General features: G+C 44.1%; 1 protein-coding gene across 1 annotated transcript in view; it reads right to left on the bottom strand.

Moving 5' to 3' along the window:
- The window catches only part of LOC126459831 (lachesin-like), a gene marked incomplete at its 5' end in the record, with an annotated part of 666,568 nt that overhangs the window by 41,636 nt on the left and 604,773 nt on the right, over positions 1-20,159 (bottom strand). Inside the window, one exon of the mRNA XM_050095886.1 lies at positions 4,143-4,286. Coding sequence (XP_049951843.1) covers positions 4,143-4,286 — 144 coding nt within the window. The remainder of the gene's footprint in view (positions 1-4,142; positions 4,287-20,159) is intronic.

Raw genomic sequence — 20,159 nt, 5'->3', positions numbered from 1 at the left:
AAATTATTTCTTATATATACTAAGTTTAAAGCTTACTCTTTCTTTTGCTTCTATTTCTTCTTCTCTTTTATGCTTATCCGAAATCGTTTCCAAATTCCTTCTCTGGTTTCTCGATCGAGGATCCATCAATAGTCAGCTAGCGTACTAATACTCCATCTTCCTTGGTAATGTCTCTCGATACCACGGACTTCCTGGCGAACACCTTCAGCTTGTTCTTCACTACGGGCTTCTACGTTTACTTCAAAATAGTCAATATGGGAATGTAAGAAATGAATTTTCAAAGTTCGTCTTGGATCATTGAGCTTCTTAGGTTGCCAACATTCGTTGTACAAAGGTTTTGCAGTCAGGGTCCTCTGTATTCCCCAAAAGGTGGTGCATTCTTGAAGTGCAAATACTTTTCCAGTACATAGAAAGCCTGCTTTAAGGCTACCTTTCGAAGAATCAATGAATATGCGAGATTCTGATGAATCATATTCTATCTGACATCATTTCATGAGGCGATGAACATCATTGAATTAACAAAACTTCCCTCTTTGAACAAAAACTGAGTAAATTCTCTCTCGTGATGTCTGCGCCATGAAAATGAGACCCGAGATAATAGCAGATTTTCGTGTTCTTGCCTTCAGCCTAAAAAACTTAAACATTAGTGTCATGCAATATTTTGTGTAATGTAATATCTTGTACAGACATCTTTTATTAACCTGACACGTTCCACATCATTATGAAGTGTCGTATTCATGATCTATGGAACAAGTATTAATCTAATCTAATCATCTTTTGAAAGACCTCTCTTACTATGTCGTCGAACTGAGAAAGAAGTTGAGGTCCCTCGTCAATAAGACAATTTGAGCTAAACTCGCCCTGACAAGCTAAAGTCTCTGAGCCTTTGACTCAGTCAGGGTGTCATCTAAATCAGTAGGTGGCTGTGGAACTGGTATTTGAGAGCCTTGGGACACTGGACGAATAGATATTTTCTTTTTCTTTTTTCTAGTAGATGTTCCACATCTACCGAAAAGAAGTAGCAGTCAGTTATGTGATCTTTCTCTTGACACCAATCATAGGAACGCCAAAGGAAAATGAGTTTTTCTTACCCCTAAACCACAAACTATGGATTTAGATGGTCTGTCATTGAAGTGGATGTGGGACTCCGTCTGGTCACTAACATGTAGAAACAAGAATTACTTACTGTGGTACTTTTTGTGAAATATATTAATTACCCACCAAGTTTGGACACTAAATTAGTGTTACCTTCAGGCCGCTATGCAAACTGAATGGTGACATACAACCTTCGGTGCATTAGGACAGGTACCACGCACATTCACTGATCTGATGGATTTCTATTCACACCGTGTCCGCACTCCAGTCATCTAAAATCAGCTGTCAACTGTCACAGTTGTTGTTAGATGAAGCACTATTCGGACTGAAATTTTCACTCCATTGCAGAGAGTGATCTGATATCAGGCTTTTCGGCAGATTAAAATTGTATGCCAGACCGAGTTCGAGTTTCCGTCCGGCACACAGATTTGCTCTTCCAGGAAGTTTTTGACCATTATTCAGTATCCATAGGAGCCTGAAGATGTAGTTTCTAAACTGGTCGCGTAATTAATGTTTCATAAAAAGTAAGACTTTTGCTATTCGTTATTTCTACATAGAAAGAAAAAAATAAACAAATAAAGAACCGGATATCTTCCTCTCATCTTCTGCACGTCTTCTGCGGATTCCATGCTTTGTCCTGATCTCCAAGTTTCAATTTGAAATACGCAAAACAAACTTTCTTTACAAACACACTTGTTTCTTTGTTGAAGTTTTAGTTTTAAGAGCATTTTTTTTTTAATAAAAATTATTAAATTTTATGTTAATTGGGAATTTTACGCTAAACACAAAATAAAACTGGCGCTTAACAAAAAATTCACCTAATGGAGTTTCTCTGGTATTCTTTCGTTTCTACCAATTTGAAATCTATAAGTAAATGTACAAAAATGCTAAGAGAATTTTTAATTGGAGACCTGTGTAATCTATATTGTCCATTGTTGGCTACCATAAAGGAAAGGCTGCATCAAATTTCATTTCTGTTGAAGAATACAGAATGATTTCGCTAAATGGAAACAAACTGTCGCTAAGGACCTCTGAGGAGATAAAGAGCAAAAATTGCCACACGGAGAGGTATACCTAGTTAAAGATAGAGATAAAAGACAGTTGGCCACCAGGGTGGGGTAAGCCAAACGAACATGTGAAACATTCTCCTCGACATCTACCTCTATTCGTATCACTCACAAACCGTATAGGCCTCACTACATACAGACTTGCCCCGTGGCGACGATTTGGGTGGTTCGTCACACAGGCCACCATGACAACATCTTCAAATTCAACAACATGCAACATACATACCCCTTGGTATGGTGACAACGAACCATCTGCACAGGTTCAGCCAGAGTGTGTTGGTGGGGATTATTTGTGACCGCCTCGTGGGACGAGTCATGCTTCCACTGTGCCTCGTAGGTGAGGCATAACTGCACTTCTTGCGGATGACTCTGCTTTCCTTGCTGGAAGACGTGCCATTGGTGTTATAAAGGGTAATGCGTTGCCTCAGCTCACTTTCCTCTTGAGTGTGGAGCAAAACCATTAGCAGAGAGAGAAAATTCTGACTTACGTGGTGTGTTGTCATGTCTGCTTTCAGTCACTGAAACATTCACTACCCAAGATCTCTTATCTCCACCTTGAACTAGATGTAACTCCCTTGGAATGCATCTCCAGCCATATGTGCGAATGACTTTAATTGCTCCATATTCTCTCAATGATCGTTTCATGCAGTTTGGTCATATTTACCAAAATTGCTCTGTGTATCTAAATTACTTAAAAATCCTCCTGTTTTTTTCCCGTAACCTTTTCCATTACACCCAAGGACATTTCCGCAGAAACAGCTGCAGTACGACAAACAACTGACGCTGGTACGGTTATGATAGCGGAAGAATTTTCTTCGTGATAAGAAATTGTGTGTCTGAGAGTAGGGAAGCCCGTGAGAGCTATTTAGACTGTTCCCAAGGGGTGCTAGGCACCAGTATGTTTTAAGAAAGTGGTGCCCCACAGCTCGAAAATATTTGAAGTACGCTATTATTTAACGCCAATAGGCGGACATGAAATTTTGATATTGAACAACCAGTTTTGATCTGGAGACCACCATCACGTCGATAAAAACATTCGAAACCTCATACTGTGCGACAAAATCAATTATATCAAATGATAAAATCGATGAATTCGTCATGATTTCTCGATCTGACAACATTGGCGAATTTCTGGATTTTATTATTTGATGTAATTGATTTTATCGCCTAATATGACACTGAAATTGAAACTTCCTGGCAGATTAAAACTGTGTGCCGGACCGAGACTCGAACTCGGGACCTTTGCCTTATGCGGGCAAGTACTCTACCAACTGAGCTACCCAATCATGACTCTGGCCCCGTCCTCACAGCTTTAGTTCTGCCAGTATCTCGTCTCCTACCTTCCAAACTTTACAGAAGCTCTCCTGCAAACCCTGCAGAACTAGCATTCCTGAAAGAAAGGACATTGCAGAGACTTGGCTTAGCCACAGCCTGGGGGAGGTTTGGAAGGTAGGAGACGAGATACTGGCAGAAGTAAAGCTGTGAGGACGGTGCGTGAGTCGTGCTTGGGTGGCTCAGTTGGAAGAGCACTTGTCCGTGAAAGGCAAAGGTCCCGAGTTCTAGTCTCAGTCCAGCAGACAGTTTTAATCCGCCAGGAAGTTTCATATCAGCGCACACTACGCTGCAGAGTGAAAATCTCATTCTGACACTGAAAATGTTTTTATGAACCTGATGATGATCCGTGAACCGAAACTGGTTGTTTGATAGGGGAATTTTAACAGCAGCTCCTGGCGATAGATAATGGCGTTCCCATTATCGTTCCATTTGATGATGAAGGCTCAGTTTGCAGCCCAGATACTGTTCATGCGTGGCATGACGATCTGGCCATTCCCTCCAGATGGCTGTGTACAAACGACGGTCTGTCTACTCGTGAGCTACACCTAGGGAGTGAGTGTGCGAGTGGGAGAGCTACGGCATGCGGAGGGTCATGCTGGGGTGAGGTGCGAGTAGCGGGCTGGGGTAGTGGGGTGGGGTGAGTACCTGTGGCGCCGGCCAGGGCTGGGCGCGCTGTGGGGCCCGGAACCCTCGCCGCCGGGGAGTCCCTCCTGCGGTCTGGCGGGGCTGACAGCGCCTCCTCGGCGCCCACCTTCTGCCGGGACAACGGCGTCGGCGCCGCGCCCTTCTCTGTGGACACACCACCACACCGAGCCGTCACTCCCCTGCTGGCTGAGGGCGCTGACGCACTCATCCCACTACGTGCTAGAGTGGTGAGCTGGTAAGAAGGCAGGTGGTGTTCTGGGTGAGTGGTCGTGACCACGTCACACACCACATTCTGAGCTGTCACTCTCATGGTGGCTTGAGGACGCTGACGCACTAATCCGACTACCTGCTAGAGTTGTGAGCTGGTAAGAAGGCTGGTGGCAGGCTGTGCACAGTAGTGAGAGGCCCTAACCATGTCATACACCACATTCTGAGCTGTCACTCTCTTGGTGGCTTGAGGACGCTGACGCACTGTTCTGAGTACCTGATAGAGCAGTGAGCAGGTAAGAAGACGGGTGGTGGGCTGCGTGCATTAGTGAGAGGTCGTGACCATGTGACACACCACATTCTGAGCTGGCACTCACTTGGTAGCTTGAGGATGCTGACGCACCATTCTGATCGCCTGTTAGAGTGGTGAGCAAGTAATTAGCGGTGGTGGCCTGACACACAGTAATGAGAGGTTGTGATCATGTGACACAGCACCACAATGAGCCATCCCTGCCTTGCTGGCAAAGGGCGTTGCTAGAGCAGTGAGTAAGTGAGAGCTGGGTGATGGGGCACCAGCCAGTGGCCCCATGACACTCCAGCCAGTAGCATTATTTTGCTGGACTTGCCGACCAGTGCTCAGTATAAGTGACAAAAAGGAAATACCATAGTTATTAATCAAAGAAATGAGAAGAATGTGTCCCGTGGACATCGATGATTGGCGAGAGGCTCAGTGGTTGGTTGATTGTTTTGGGGAAGGAGACCTGACAGCGAGGTCATCAGTCTCCTTTGAAAGGAACCATCCCGGCATTTGCCTGGAGCAATTTAGGGAAATCATGGAAAACCTAAATCAGAATGGCCGGACGCGGGATTGAACCGTCGTCCTCCCGAATTCGAGTCCAGTGTAGACTCAGTGGCAGCAGTGTTGTTAGTTCTCCAGAGAGCAGACGACTACAAAACATCGAGTGGGACAGAGAAAGACAGAGAATATATGAGTCACTACAAAATATTATCTTCTGCCACTGAGGAGAAAAGACTTACGTAGCTACTTACACCCATTGTCAGTGACTTAATGGATATGACTACCCATTTTCTCAGCCAGAACCATACATATGTTTGACAACGGTCACCAGTTAAAAGTGTCTTAGTAAAAGTGTGTGAATCGTTAGTTCAGTGGTGACTGATGTCGGACAAACCATGAGGTAGCTTATTGTCTTGAATCTTTTTTTAATCGTCTCCCCTTTCCTCTCCTTTCTGGGACACAAGCTTTCCTCTGTTTTGTGCCTTTTATTCGCCAGTTGAAATCACAATTTAGGTGACAGGGTCATAACTGATGGAACACAAGTTCAGACTGAGGAGGAAAGCGGAAGCAAACCAGCCATGTCCTTTGAGGGGACACCCCAGCTTTTGTCATAAGCGATGTTAGGAAAACCTAAATCTGGCTGGAGCTTTGAACGCTGCCCTCCCGAGTGCCTTAAGAGCGCAACACCTCTATCGGTATTTGATGATCCATAGTTTATTTGTTCTCATTGTGGTCTCAGGACTTTCTAGGCATCTGCTCGTCTTTTGCGTTCTTTAGTCAGCCCATCCTTTCAAGATCACTGAACCTATTTCCCAAGCAATGGCACACGCTTTTGGTTCCTCTTGGCAGAATTGTGTACAGAAACACCTTCATAAATTTCCAGTATGTAGCCCTACAACTATCTTGTAAAAAAGGAGGTGGCAGTATCTACCGTTTGCTTCTAACCGACGGTTTAATCTCAGAGTGTTGTGAGTCGATGGTCATAGAGTCATGCTGAAATGATATGTTACACACTGTTCAGATACCTGACTGAGACAGTTTCAGCTCATCTAGCTGCTGTGTTTGCTGGAAAAAAGGCTACTTTGGGTCCATATTAGAGTACATGTAAAAATGTGGGTGCTTCAGCTGCAAAGGACAAAATGTACTACTTCAGCAGCCTGCAGTCCCCCCTACGAGGTAGGGCTGAAAATAGAGTGAATGTTGGGTACATGGATCTTTCTGCTATACGCCTCATGTAGCTACACTATCTGAAAAAGTATGTAAATATCAATATGAAAAATGGAGCTGACCATTACCTGCCACGAGAGGCGACCCACCAGTGTAAGAAGAGGTAGCTCTTATCGTGTTTTCACTAGAGAAGTAGTGACAGCAGAATGGGTAGGTTAGGCAGTTGAGTGACTATGAACGTCTACTAGGCAGTGCATGTCACCTAAAATAATCAAGCAATGGCGTTTCAACGCTTCTAAATCTACCGGACTGTTGATGATGCGACTGTGAAGAGGAAGCGCGAAGAAACAACCATAGGTCGACCAGAACCAAGCAGACCTCACGTACTGACGGACACAGACTGTCGAGTACTGCATAGGATGGTTGTAAAAATTACATGAAATCAGCGAAGGGAATCAATCATGAGCTCGAACGTGATACCATGTAATACACTGGATGGACACTGCCGGAAAAAAGTAGTACACCTTCTATGACCTAACACTTCTATCAGACTCATTAGAAACTTCAGTGAGAAAACTCAACGTTCTCAGACACCAAGCGGCAAATGTTGAGCTTCATTTATCGCTTGAGAAAACGCAGTACATCACGAACATAGGTAAATCTCCAAGTACACTGCATCTAGACGAGGGTGAGATCAAGAAAAGCAACAGATTTAACTACTTGGGAGAATGGCTGGAACCTAATCTATCCGAAGGAACAGCACTATCAACTCGAGTCAACAAGCTAGAGCTGGCATACCAATTGATCAGGAGCACTTATAATAAAAAATGTCTGTCCTGTAACACTAAACTGAAGCACGACCAGCCAGTCATCTGTCCTGAAGCCTTACATGCTTCAGAATGATTTATGGGAATGCCGTGTGGCTAGGGTCTCCCGTCGGGTGGACTGCTCGCCTGTTTCAAGTCTTTCGAGTTGACGCCACTTCGGCGACTTGCATGTCGACGGGGATGAAATGATGATGATAAGGACAACACAACACCCAGTCCCTGAGCCGAGAAAATCTCTGAACCAGCCGGGAATCGAACCCGGGCCGTTAGGTATGACATTTCCCTGCGCTGACCACTCAACTACCAGGGGCGGACAGAATTTTTAATACTCAATAGGTAGGGGCTTACTGAGAATGAGGAAGATACTGGGGCCAGTCAAGGAGGGCGACAATTATAAAAGGCGATCCAACCGAGAGTTTTAGAGTACTGTGAAAGAATCACAATGTAGCTAGGAAAAACGTCTGGCATTTTATGGACATGTTTAGAGGATGCATCGTGACAAGCTAACCAACCAACTTCTTTGTTACTGAAAAAATAGGAAGACCAAGACACCATGGTTGATGCAAGTGGACGAAGATCTTTAGGAATTTGGAATAACAGAAGAAAACTTGAAGGATCGGACAATTCTCAGGAAGAAGCTTAGAGGTTCCAGGACAGACTACAAAGAAAGAGGACTGGTGCCCTCTGGACACAGGAGAGGAAGGAACAATAGAGGCAGAGGATGAGTAGCTACTGGGCAAATGGCAAAGCTCACTCCAAACGCAATAGTTGAATTTCGTGGTCCTTAGTTGGCCTATACGAAATAAGTAGAAAGAAGAAGTACGCCTTTTAGAGCTTTCCCATCAACTCAAGTTTTATTGTTACAACAGTGTACACGGACCACATGAAATGATTACATTTACAGACCAATAACAAAATTGGTTCTGAGGTACCAGGCATCGACCCATGCTGAAGCACCCATGTTAGTATGTTGTGTAATCTCCAAGGGCGCCAATGCAGGCACTAACTCAGGCATCCAGTCGATTGTAGAGATTGCGAATACTACCATGGGATACGTTATTGCCGGCTGCAGTAGGCATGCGGTTCTAGGCGCTACAGTCTGGAACCGCGCGACCCTACGTCGCAGGTTCGAATCCTGCCTCGGGCATGGATGTGTGTGATGTCCTTAGGTTAGTTAGGTTTAAGTAGTTTTACGTTCTAGGGGACTGATAACCAAAGAAGTTAAGTTCCATAGTGCTCAGAGCCATTTGAACCATTTGAATATTACATGACTTAAATGATCTACTGGGTAATATTGGAGATTCCAAGGGGCTGTTTGTGAATCATGTTGTTGTATATAGCCGAGCGGTTCTGGGCGCTACAGTCTGGAACCGCGCGACCGCTACGGTCGCAGGATCGAATCCTGCATCGGGCGTGGATGTGTGTGATGTCCTTAGGTTAGTCATGTTTAATTAGTTCTAAGTTCTAGGGGAATGATGACCTAGGATGTTAAGTCCCATAGTGCGCAGAGCCATTTGAACCATTTTATTAGCCGTTCTCCGAAATCGACAGGTCGCACCCGGCGAGATGAGCACTTTCTTTGCTTGTTCGAGTGTCTTCGGTCTCTGTCTGTGGCGAGCAGGAGGGAGACGGGCGAGCGAGAAGGAGATGGGCGAAGCTGGTGGGGTTGGTAGTGGTGGCCAGTAGAGCGTACGTATTTCTGGTGCACGGATTCTCTGGTGCGAGCGCCTTGAGCCGGTGTTTACCGTACCGGACGCTGCGGTTGTTGACGCAACGTGTTTGGCGAGGCTACCCCTGTCCTGGCTGTGTTAGTTCGCGTGGTTCCGGGTTTCCTCCTGGAGAAGTCAATGCGATTCGGCGAAGCCTACGCGTCGTGCCCCGGGCTGCCCTAGTTGCTCGGAACGCCTTAATCGTGGGATTTTGCCGGACACCGGATCAACGCAGTCTTTGGTTTTCCCGTCGAGGACAGGGACACGTCGTCCCCGCTTCTCTTTACGGGTGGGAGTCATTTGTAATGTTCGCTAATAACCTGTCTCGATTGTCTGCAGTCTGTCTGAATCAGCTTGGCGCTTGCCTTTCGCTTGGTTTTGAACTTAGATTGTGTTGCGTTCCCGCATTCTCCATTTTATTGATGATTATTCGAAGGGGTCGCTGGCATGTGCTCAACTGCTTCCCATATGGAAATTGGCTTACTTGCTTAGAGTTTTTCGTTTATTCCATTTTTTAAATTTTGATTTGAAGTCTTTGCCGCCTGTGCTCAATTTTAAGTTAGACACTGTGTTTAACTCAAGAAAAGGGATCCACTTTAACTGGTGGTAGTGACTTCGCTCTTGCAGTTAGTGTATATCTCCCTCTATAGAAAGCACGACTACTCTTTGACGGAATAAGTGGAATATTTTATATGATACTCAAACGGTGCTTGCATCTGTTAAATTGTATATGAAACTGTATAGGGACGAATTCCACAAGGTTAATTGAAGTAGGCTACTTAAAAGCCCCTGACGGGACCATGAAGCTAATAAGCAGCCTACCTCATAAGAAGAGTGAAGGAACGTTTTGAGTTGTGGATACCAGTTCTTAAAGCAGATTTCGCATTTGTCAAGATTGTGGTGATACTTGTTTTACACTTAATATTTAAGTAACATTTGATTCTTTGTTAGTCGGCCGCGGTGGTCTCGCGGTTCTAGGCGCTCAGTCCGGAGCCGCGCAACTGGTACGGTCGCAGGATCGAATCCTGCCTCGGGCATGGATGTGTGTGATGTCCTTAGGTTAGTTATGTTTAAGTAGTTCTAAGTTCTAGGGGACTGATGACCACAGATATTGAGTCCTATAGTGCTCAGAGCCATTTGAACCACTTCTTTGTTATTCCCGTGTTTAAACGCGCTGTAAGTGTGGTGTCTTTCGCCGGCCGCGGTGGTCTAGCGGTTCTAGGCGCGCAGTCCGGAACCGCGCGACTGCTACGGTCGCAGGTTCGAATCCTGCCTCGGGCATGGATGTGTGTGATGTCCTTGGGTAAGTTAGGTTTAAGTAGTTCTAAGTTCTAGGGGACTGATGCCCACAGTAGTTAAGTCCCATAGTGCTCAGAGCCATTTGAACCATTTGTGGTGTCTTTCAAAGCTAGACCAGAGGCCGTATTTAGTCTCGTTGTACCCTTTCACTCTTTAGAGAGCTTTTAATGTACATGTTGCAGTGGTCAACTTAATATCACTTGCCTGGTTTTCGCCACGGTCTACAGCCGGTTCTGTTGTGCCGCTAGCGGTCTTGTACCCCGGTCTGACGTCGGGCTAGTCGGTTGTACTTTACTAATATTTAACGTGTCTGATCTTTTGTAATTGTGAAGCATGTCTAAGTTGTTTATCATCTGGTATTTGAAGTTCAAAAATTTTTCTTAAAACTGATCTTTAATAATTTTTTTCCTTTTTAGATAGGAAAGGGAACATTGATAGTTGTGCTTTGTTACTGTTTTGGAAAAGAATTTCTTGTTAGCCAATAAATCTTTGGCGGAGGTCTTAATAAGAAATGATGTTCAATGGTTTTCCTCAGTCCTTCCTCTAGGACCTCATTGTTGGTGTCTCTTAACCAGATACACGCCCTTGTTTCCAGTTTCAGCTTAAAAATCCCTCGTTCGACTGATACTTTAATATTGCTCCCGAGTGTGGTATCTGCACCAAATAGAACTGGCTGAGAAAACGGAGGAAATTCGAAGACGATCAGCGGGTTTTTAACCACAAGTTTCTTGAGTAAGCATGAAAGCGTCACAGAGATTGTATCCAGACGCAACAAGAGTGGCGTTTGCATCACGGTGTGGTTTACTGTTAAAATGCCAAGAGCGTACTTTCCTAGAAGCGTCAACCAATGTATTGCTCCTCATATGTATGTATATCTCGTGAAGAGACCCTGATGTGAAAGCTAGAGAGATTCCAACCCTCACGGTGGCTTACCTACAGTCGTTTTTCCCTCCCATCTTTCTCGATTGGAAAGGAAAGTGACCGTGGTAGAGAAAGTACTCTCCACCACACAGTATTAAATGGATTTAGGAGCATAGATACAGGTGTCCTACGGGTTACGATAGCACGATTCGCTTCATGTGAGAGGAGCTCGTCATGTACACTACTGGCCATTAAAATTGCTACACCACGAAGATGACGTGCTACAGACGCGAAATTTAACCGCCAGGAAGAAGATGCTGTGATATGCAAATGATTAGCTTTTCAGAGCATTCACACAATGTTGGCGCCGGTGGCGACACCTACAACGTGCAGACATGAGGAAAGTTTCCAGCCGATTTCTCATACACAAACATCAATTGACCGGCGTAACCTGGTGAAACGTTGTTGTGATGCCTCGTGTAAGGAGGAGAAATGCGTACCACCACGTTTCCGATCGCGATTACGATTTATTGTATCGCGACATTGCTGCTCACGTTGGTCGAGATCCAATGAGTGTTAGCAGAATATGGAATCGGTTGGTTCAGGAGGGTAATACTGAACTTCGTGCTGGATCCAACGGCGTTGTATCACTAGCAGTCGAGATGATAGGCATCTTATCCGCATGGCTGTAACGGATCGTGCAGCCACGTCTCGATCCCTGAGTCAACAGATGGGGATGTTTGCAAGACAACAACCATCTGCACAAACAGTTCTACGACGTTTGCAACAGAGTGAACTATCAACTCGGAGACCATGGCTGCGGTTACCCTTGACGCTGCATCACAGACAGGAGCGCCTGCGATTCGATCCCTGCGAAGCCCTACATTTCAGCAGGATAATGCACGACCGCATGTTGCAGGTTCTGTTCGGGCCTTTCTGGATACAGAAAATGTTCGACTGCTGCCCTGGCCAGCACGTTCTCCAGATCTCTCACCAATTGTAAACGTCTGGTCAATGGTGGCCGAGCAACTGGCTCGTCACAAAACACCAGTCACAACTCTTGATGAACTGTGGTATCGTTTTGAAGCTGCATGGGAGCTGTACCTGTACACTCCATCCAAGTTCTGTTTGACTCAATGACCAGGCGCATCAAGGCCATTATTACGGCCAGAGGTGGTTGTTCTGAGTACTGATATCTCAGGATCTATGCATCCAAATTGCGTGAAAATGTGATCACATGTCAGTTCTAGTATAGTATATTTGTTCATTGAATACCCGTTTATCACCTGCATTTCTTCTTGGTGTAGCAATTTTAATGACGAGTAGTGTAATATTTGTGCATAGGGGAAGTGACTGACCGAATGACGGTCATCTTGTAATGGCGGTCACCATAATATGTACGCAAACTACGAACATGGAGGCTTCATCAGAAGTAGTAGTTACCTATACGCCTACAAGTAACAGCACTTGCTATGGTTGTCCTACGACAAATCGCACTCTATGCAACTGTAATAATTCAAGAGTCCTCGTCTAAGAAATTTCAGTATTTAGACCAACAACTGTTGCCAAATTTTACTGAGGCGTTGATCTCAAAGATCTTAAATTAAGCTGTAATAAAGCACTATTCTAAAGCACATTTGGTTTCAGTAAACATTATTTCGTTAGTTTACATGAATGTTTCAAAGTATCAGCATGTGTGGGGGTAACAGTTGTAAGGGTTGTCAGTTAATTTTCTGAACGGCGTTACACCAACCTGACAAGTTTCTTCTTTGCCTCAGAGCGTAGAATTGGCACTAGAATCTCTGATAAAATTACAGCAGACTACGAAAACTATTCAAGAGGGAATTTCTATAACGAAGGGTTCAAAACACTAGAGGCTGCATATCTGAGGAACAAGAACTTCCCTTGAAATCAAAGAACCTAGTATAAATGCTTTCCCTTGATGCACCTAAAATATTGTTCAAGTCCTTTCCTAAAATCGCTACTATATGTACAGTACCAAGAGTTTTGAAATATCTTTCATACATAGAAGACTATATCTTATTGGAGACAACGGTCAAATTCAGCTTCGTTATTAGTCACTTCTGCTGATGTTGTCAGCATATCACCTGGTCTTAATAGTGATAAATGATACAAATTCCGACCAGATCACTCATGTCACAGTTTGAATGAGAGTTTGAACAAAATAGGCCAGTTGTCAGTAGCTGTATTGCAGTACCAAAAGAAATAGTTTCATAACTACGTGGTCGTATGGAATTCAATGAAGGAAAGGCTTCAATTTAAAAAAAACTATGATAACTAGTATAGCGCCCGATGCCTCTGTCGCATAGACTGTATGGTTTGCACAGATCCTTTCTTTCTCCTTAATCGAATTTTTACGTTGGTACTCCCACTGCAGTAAATTTGCACACTATAAAACAGTTAGTGACCCTTTACATGGCTGCCATTCTTTGCATAATTACAATGTTCCAACGTGTTTCATTTAATTTCATATAGCGAGCTAAAAAGAAAGAAAGAAAAAAAAGAAAAGAGAGAGACAAGTCGGGTAAGTGTTTCTATGGTTATTAGCGCCAGTCTTAAACCTAGTACTGAATTCTTTCGTTTCAAGCTGATATTCCTGTAGATGGAATCTACATCACTGGTTAGTTTGCGCAGTAATTGCAACAAAAATAATTTTATGAACATATATTAGGCCTAATGAAAAATTAATGTATTAACGATGTTATTCAATTCTGACTAAGCCGATATGTCTTAGTGACTGTTAAATAGCTTTCTTTGATTTAGTTTAGAAGTTTTACGAGGTTTAGAAGGCTTTTCAAGTCCTTATAGTTTGAATTTCCAAAACACTGAGACACGTTGAGTATATCTTTAATTTGTAACAGAGAAGTAATCAAACATCACTTTTTATAGATGTTGATTTAAAAGCTTTAGTAGTTGATTACTAAACTACTTTACAATAAAAAATTTCCCTATAAAAGCGAACAAGGATTCCGCGGCCAGCGATGTTGCAAAACTCTGCTCACACTGTTCTTCCAGCAGATGCACAGGGCAGTAGACATCGGCTCTCAGGCTGATGCCGTGTTCCTTTTTTTCAGAAAGGCCTCTGACAAGATACTGCACTGCCGTCAATGACGAAAATACAAGCTAATCCGATTTGTGAGTGGAATCAAGACCTTCCTGCAACACGTCGCTCTTAACGGAACGAAATCTAAAGCAATAAAGGTAACTTCAGGAGTACCTCAAGGAACTTTATAGGACTGTTACTGCTTACACTAGATATAAATGATGTAGATAACGTCGACTGTGTCTAAAAAGGTAACAAGGCCACAACACTGTAGCGTTTTTCAGTAACACCTACAGAGAATGCAATGAATGGTGGAGGGAGTGGCAGCTGGTCCTGAATGTAAGTAAATCTAACATACTGCAGAAACATAAGAGAAGGAATCTGTTACGGTAAAATTATGCTACTGATGATAAATTGCTGGAAATAGTAATAACAGTGAAAATTTGTAGAGTGTAACAACTGTAGCATGAAGAGATGTAGAAAATGCGTTCTATCGTGGATCCACGTTCGAGGAAGCACTCTTCACGGGGTACTTTCTGACAGGTTACCACTAATGTGAAGTAATAGCAAATTCTGTTCTTCTATGTGTGACAAATGGGCCCTGAAAGTTGCGCTGCACAATTTTTATGCATCCCCCGGCCAATCACTAATGAATGTGTAATAGATTTTTCCAAAGCTGTTTCACAGAGGAAGACCGCACCACAGTTTCTTCTCTAAATCCTCGCCCGAACGAAAAAATGGCTGACATCGAAATAAGTGTCCAAGAAACAGAAAAGCAACTGAAATCACTCAACAGAGGGAAGTCCACTAGAACTGACGGGATACCAATTCGATTCTACTTAGAGTACGCGAAACAACTTGCCCCCCTTCTAACAGCCGTATACCTTAAGTCGCTAGAGAAACGGAAGGTTCCAAATGATTGCAAAAGGGCACAGGTAGTTCCAGTTTTCAAGAAGGGTCTTCGAGCAGATGCGCAAAACTATAGACCTATATCTCTGACGTCGATCTGTTGTAGAATTTTAGAACATGTTTTTTGCTCGAGTATCATATCATTTCTGGAAACCCAGAATCTATTCTGTTGGAATCAACATGGATTCCGGAAACAGCGATCGTGTGAGACCCAACTCGCTTTATTTGTTCATGAGACCCAGAAAATATTAGATACAGGCTCCCAGGTAGATGCCATTTTCGTTGACCTCCGGAAGGCGTTCGATACAGTTCCGCACTGTCGCCTGATAAACAAAGCAAGAGCCTACGGAATATCAGACAAGCTGTGTGGCTGGATTAAAAAGTTTTTAGAAAACAGAACACAGCTGGTTGTTCTCAATGGAGAGACGTCTACAGACGTTAAAGTAACCTCTGGCGTGCCACGGGGGAGTGTTATAGGACCATTGCTTTTCACAATATATATAAATGACCTATTAGATAGTGTCGGAAGTTCCATGCTGCTTTTCGCGGATGATGCTGTAGTATACAGAGCATTAGAAAATTGCAGCGAAATGCAGGAAGATCTGCAGCGGATAGGCACTTGGTGCAGGGAGTGGCAACTGACCCTTAAAATAGACAAATGTGATGTATTGCGAATACATAGAAAGAAGGATCCTTTATTGTATGATTATATGATAGCGGAGCAAACACTGGTAGCAGTTACTTCTGTAAAATATCTGGGAGTGTGCGTACGGAACGATTTGAAGTGGAATGATAATACAGTATAAAATTAATTGTTGGTAAGGCGGGTACCAGGTTGAGATTCATTGGGAGAGTCCTTAGAAAATGTAGTCCGTCAACAAAGGGGGTGGCTTACAAAACACTCGTTCGACCTATACTTGAGTATTGCTCATCAGTGTAGTATCCGTACCGGGTCGGTTTGACACAGGAGATAGAGAAGATCCAAAGAAGAGCGGCGCGTTTCATCACTGTGTTATTTGGTACGCGTGATAGCGTTACTGAGATGTTTAGCAAACTCAAGTGGCAGACTCTGCAATAGAGGCGCTCTGCATCGCGGTGTAGCTTGCTGTCCAGGTTTCGAGAGGGTGCGTTTCTGGATGAGGTAGCGAATATATTGCTTCTTCCTACTTATACCTCCCGAGGAGATCACGAATGTAAAATTAGAGAGATTCGAGAGCGCACGGAGTCTTCCGGGCAGTCGTTCTTCCCGCGAACCATACGCGACTGGAACATGAAAGGGAGGTAATGACAGTGGCACGTAAAGTGCCCTCCGCCACACACCGTTGGGTGGCTTTCGGAGTATAAATGTAGGTGCAGATGTAGAGAGCGGAAGGTAACTCGTACCTATAGTACTCACTCGTTCCCCTTCTCTATTTGTATGCTGACTGAAAGAAAAATTAGTCCCAGTTTCTTTACACAGTTTATTCTGTTACTTTCACGACACACACGTGCTACATGTGCGGTATAAAGGTACAAGACTAGATGACAGGACTCGATGCCGTAAATGGGACACGTGCCGCATTATGCTGATGCAGCATTATGCCACGACACCCTCTGGCCGCCACCGTCCGTGGCCAGTTACGGAAACCATGGACACTTGGACGCGGGGTGAAGTGACATTTGTGGCAGCAACATCATACCTAACCCGCGTTTAAGTACTGGCCATCCGGCAAGGCTGGTCAAGAGACCGAATCGAGTCAACGCCCATCGCACTGTCTGCTTCCACTGTGAGGTCGCTACCACCCCATCGCCATACTGACAGCACCGGCCGTCAGTAGCGCGGACGCATCACTGATGAACTGAGGCTCGAACTGAGGCCCTGCAAGACATGTAACTCGCTTTTCCTCAAGCTTCACAGGACAACTGGTTCAGCAAAAGTCTAATGAGTTGCATGCTGCGCTGTAATAAATGAGTGGTGGAAAAGCATTCGTGACCACTACAGAAGACGTAAAAATAAGAAATAAGTACCATAGGGACCGCTGAAAAAAAAGAAAAAAAAGAAGTGTTAAAAGGAATTCTTTTCCAAATGTTATGCTCAGCACTGAGAATATGTGGGAAATTGGCCTAATGCGTTGGCGAAATGCAGTAATGGCCTCTGCAGCAACGCAGACGATACCTTGTAAGTAGGCTGTTTAGGTTTTTATGTTGGTAACGCCACGTAGCGCTCCGTATGAAAATCACTGGCGGTGCTGTGTGCAGTCTGTGGCTGGTTTGCATTGTTATTGGCCATTGTAGTGTTGGGCAGTTGGCTGTTAACAGCGCGTAGCGTTGCGCAGTTGGAGGTGAGCCGCCAGCAGTGGTGGATGTGGCGAGAGAAATGGCGGAGTTTTGAAATTTGTAAGACTGGATGTCATGAACTGCTATATATATTATGACTTTTGAATACTATTAAGGTAAATACATTGTTTGTTCTCTATCAGAATCTTTCATTTGCTAACTGTGCTTATCAGTAGTTAGTGCCTTCAGTAGTTTGAATCTTTTATTTAGCTGGCAGTAGTGGCGCCCGCTGTACTGCAGTAGTTCGAGTAACGAAGATTTTTGTGAGGTTGGCTCTGAGCACTATGCGACTTAACTTCTGAGGTCATCAGTCGCCTAGAACTTAGAACTAATTAAACCTAACTAACCCAAGGACATCACACACATCCATGCCCGAGGCAGGATTCGAACCTGCGACCGTAGCGGTCGCTCGGCTCCAGACAGTAGCACCTAGATCCGCACGGCCACTACGGCCGGCTTGTTGTGAGGTAAATGATTCTTGAAAGGTGTAGGTTGTTGTCAGTCAGGGCCATTCTTTTGTAGGGATTATTGAAAGTCAGATTGCTTTGCGCTAAAAAAAAACTATTGTGTGTCAGTTTAGTGATGATCAGAATAAGTAAAGAGAGAACTGTCTGAGTACGTTCAGTTTTGCTCAGCTGTTTGAAAATCAAATAATGTAAGAGGTTTACTAGCACAGCCATTCATAGTTTTTCTAAGGGAGCGTTACAACCTATGTAGAGACATGTGAGTATGAACAGCAGCCACGATTCTGAGAAAACATCGGAATCAGGTTTTCCAGCCACATGCCAACGTCATCCGACCGAAAAGAGGAAGGGAGGCGATGCCCTTCTCAACTGATATGAGAAGAAGCAAGACAGACTCCTCTGGGGACTCCTGTCTGGAACATCAGCCGAAACGACCAAGACGAGAGGACGAAACCGACATGTTCTTCAAAACAATGGCTACCAGAGTGAAAAAAAATTTCGCTCAAATCTCATTACTCAGACCACAATTGCAGTTCTCCAAATCGTCACAGAGAAGGAAGTGCTAACCCAACAGAGTCAATACAATTCCAAGTTCACCAACTGCAAATTATAATGAAAGACACTCGTACTCGGAGCACTCGCAAGCATCACTGCCTAGGTCCACCACTGACACGCCTTCAACTCCTCTTAGCAAAGTTACTCCAACAAGTGACATTGTCACTCAAGTAGAAGGTTTTTCACTAAAATATCTTACTGATGAACACTAATAATAAAACAAATATTATAAGATAATTTTTTGTGCAATGTACCATATAATTTTGCTGTATGAGACCCTCTGGATAGTGTGAATATTGTCTCGTGGTTGTATGTAGGTGACTCATTGTTGTAGGTTATAGTCTTGTAAGGCATCAGTTTTTTTTCGTAGAACCTGTTGCAAATAATGAAAAAGTTATTAATGATAACTAGTAACCAGACAGCACGTATGGACTGAGTAGTTAGTGCACGTCCGGTTTCATTTTTGAACAAAACTTAAATGCGTGACGTATTAAGGTTTCCAGTCCCTGCCAACATAAAACGCCCTATCCTGTTCACCCAGCGCAAAATTCTTGCTCCTAGGAAAACTCATCTTTGGCGTCACTCCGTGCTCGTGCCGCGCTCGGCGTAGCAGATTCTAAATGAAGACCTCACGACAACGTGTCACCGGCGAGGTCTGGGAGATCGACAGTCACCACATCTGCAGAACATCGAAGCAGTGGATCGACGCCAGGCTGTGCCACAGGACGACGGCGCCCACCTCTAAGTGCTCTAAGTTTATTGGGACAATAAAGAGCTTTCACGAAAGCCATCTGTTTCGCTACAGCCACCTTCTCCTCCAACCCATTCGTGTAACCCTTGCCAGCTCATGGAACCTGGGTGCTAGACCCGAACGCCATCCTGAGAAACCGGAAGAGTGGCTTCCCACCCATTCGTAGCAGCCACAGCACACCATTTCGTTACAGTTCTAAAAAAGTAGAATTGGTTTTTTTTCCTAAATTTACGCAACAGGGTTTCGCCAGAGGAATTTACATTTACTTCCACCTATTTGCACTTAACTTCTCCGGTCACCTGCGCTACACTTCCGCATGGGCAAACCAAACTGTTGTGATCCTTGCACGACGACTGTCAATGCTTTTGACGTCTGCTGCCACGTCTTTGTGATCAAGAAACCAAACACTTCAGTACAGCTCTAGAATAATCCCAGTTGTGCCTCAACATGATTTGCCCATTTTAGAATCCTTCCAACAAATTTAAATCTTCTATTTGACTTCACCACTACAGTAACATCTGTTTATTACTCGCAGACATTCAAGGGATGTAACAGGTTACAGCAGCGTAACACTAGTCTTGCAGTCGGATATAATCCAGCTCTTTATCCTACATACCGGCAGATTCTTGCAGTGAAGATAGTTTTTATTCAGTACAGTTAAACTAGATGTTAATAGGGCCAAAACGAAGGCGCCGTATGTGGAATGTAAATACGTTGACCCACATGCTGGTGCTACATGCAGCCTTATGTTATCAGCGTGTTTCATATCAGTTGACATTCAACTGCGAAGTTAAAGCTTCAAAGCACAAAAATCTTTAAGGCAATAGTGAAATCCCTCAACACCACAATACCTCCCCACCCCCCACCCACAACACTCTCTAGCGATTCCACAGTAGTTTATAGCAGAGACTCCAGCAAATTTGCAAAAGAAGGAATAAACGTGACAGTGAGTCAGATAGCAGAGTAATCATATTCCGTGACTCCTCAAAATGCTCAGATTTTCGTTTTGAAAACAAACCATACCGACTCTAAAATACATAATCCCATGGACTCTCTGTAAGTAATACTACAAGGACGAGCTGAAAGGTA

The sequence above is a fragment of the Schistocerca serialis genome, chromosome 1 (assembly GCF_023864345.2).
Source record: "Schistocerca serialis cubense isolate TAMUIC-IGC-003099 chromosome 1, iqSchSeri2.2, whole genome shotgun sequence".
Classification (NCBI taxonomy): Eukaryota; Metazoa; Arthropoda; class Insecta; order Orthoptera; family Acrididae; genus Schistocerca; species Schistocerca serialis.
This window is presented reverse-complemented; position numbering and strand designations above follow the sequence as displayed.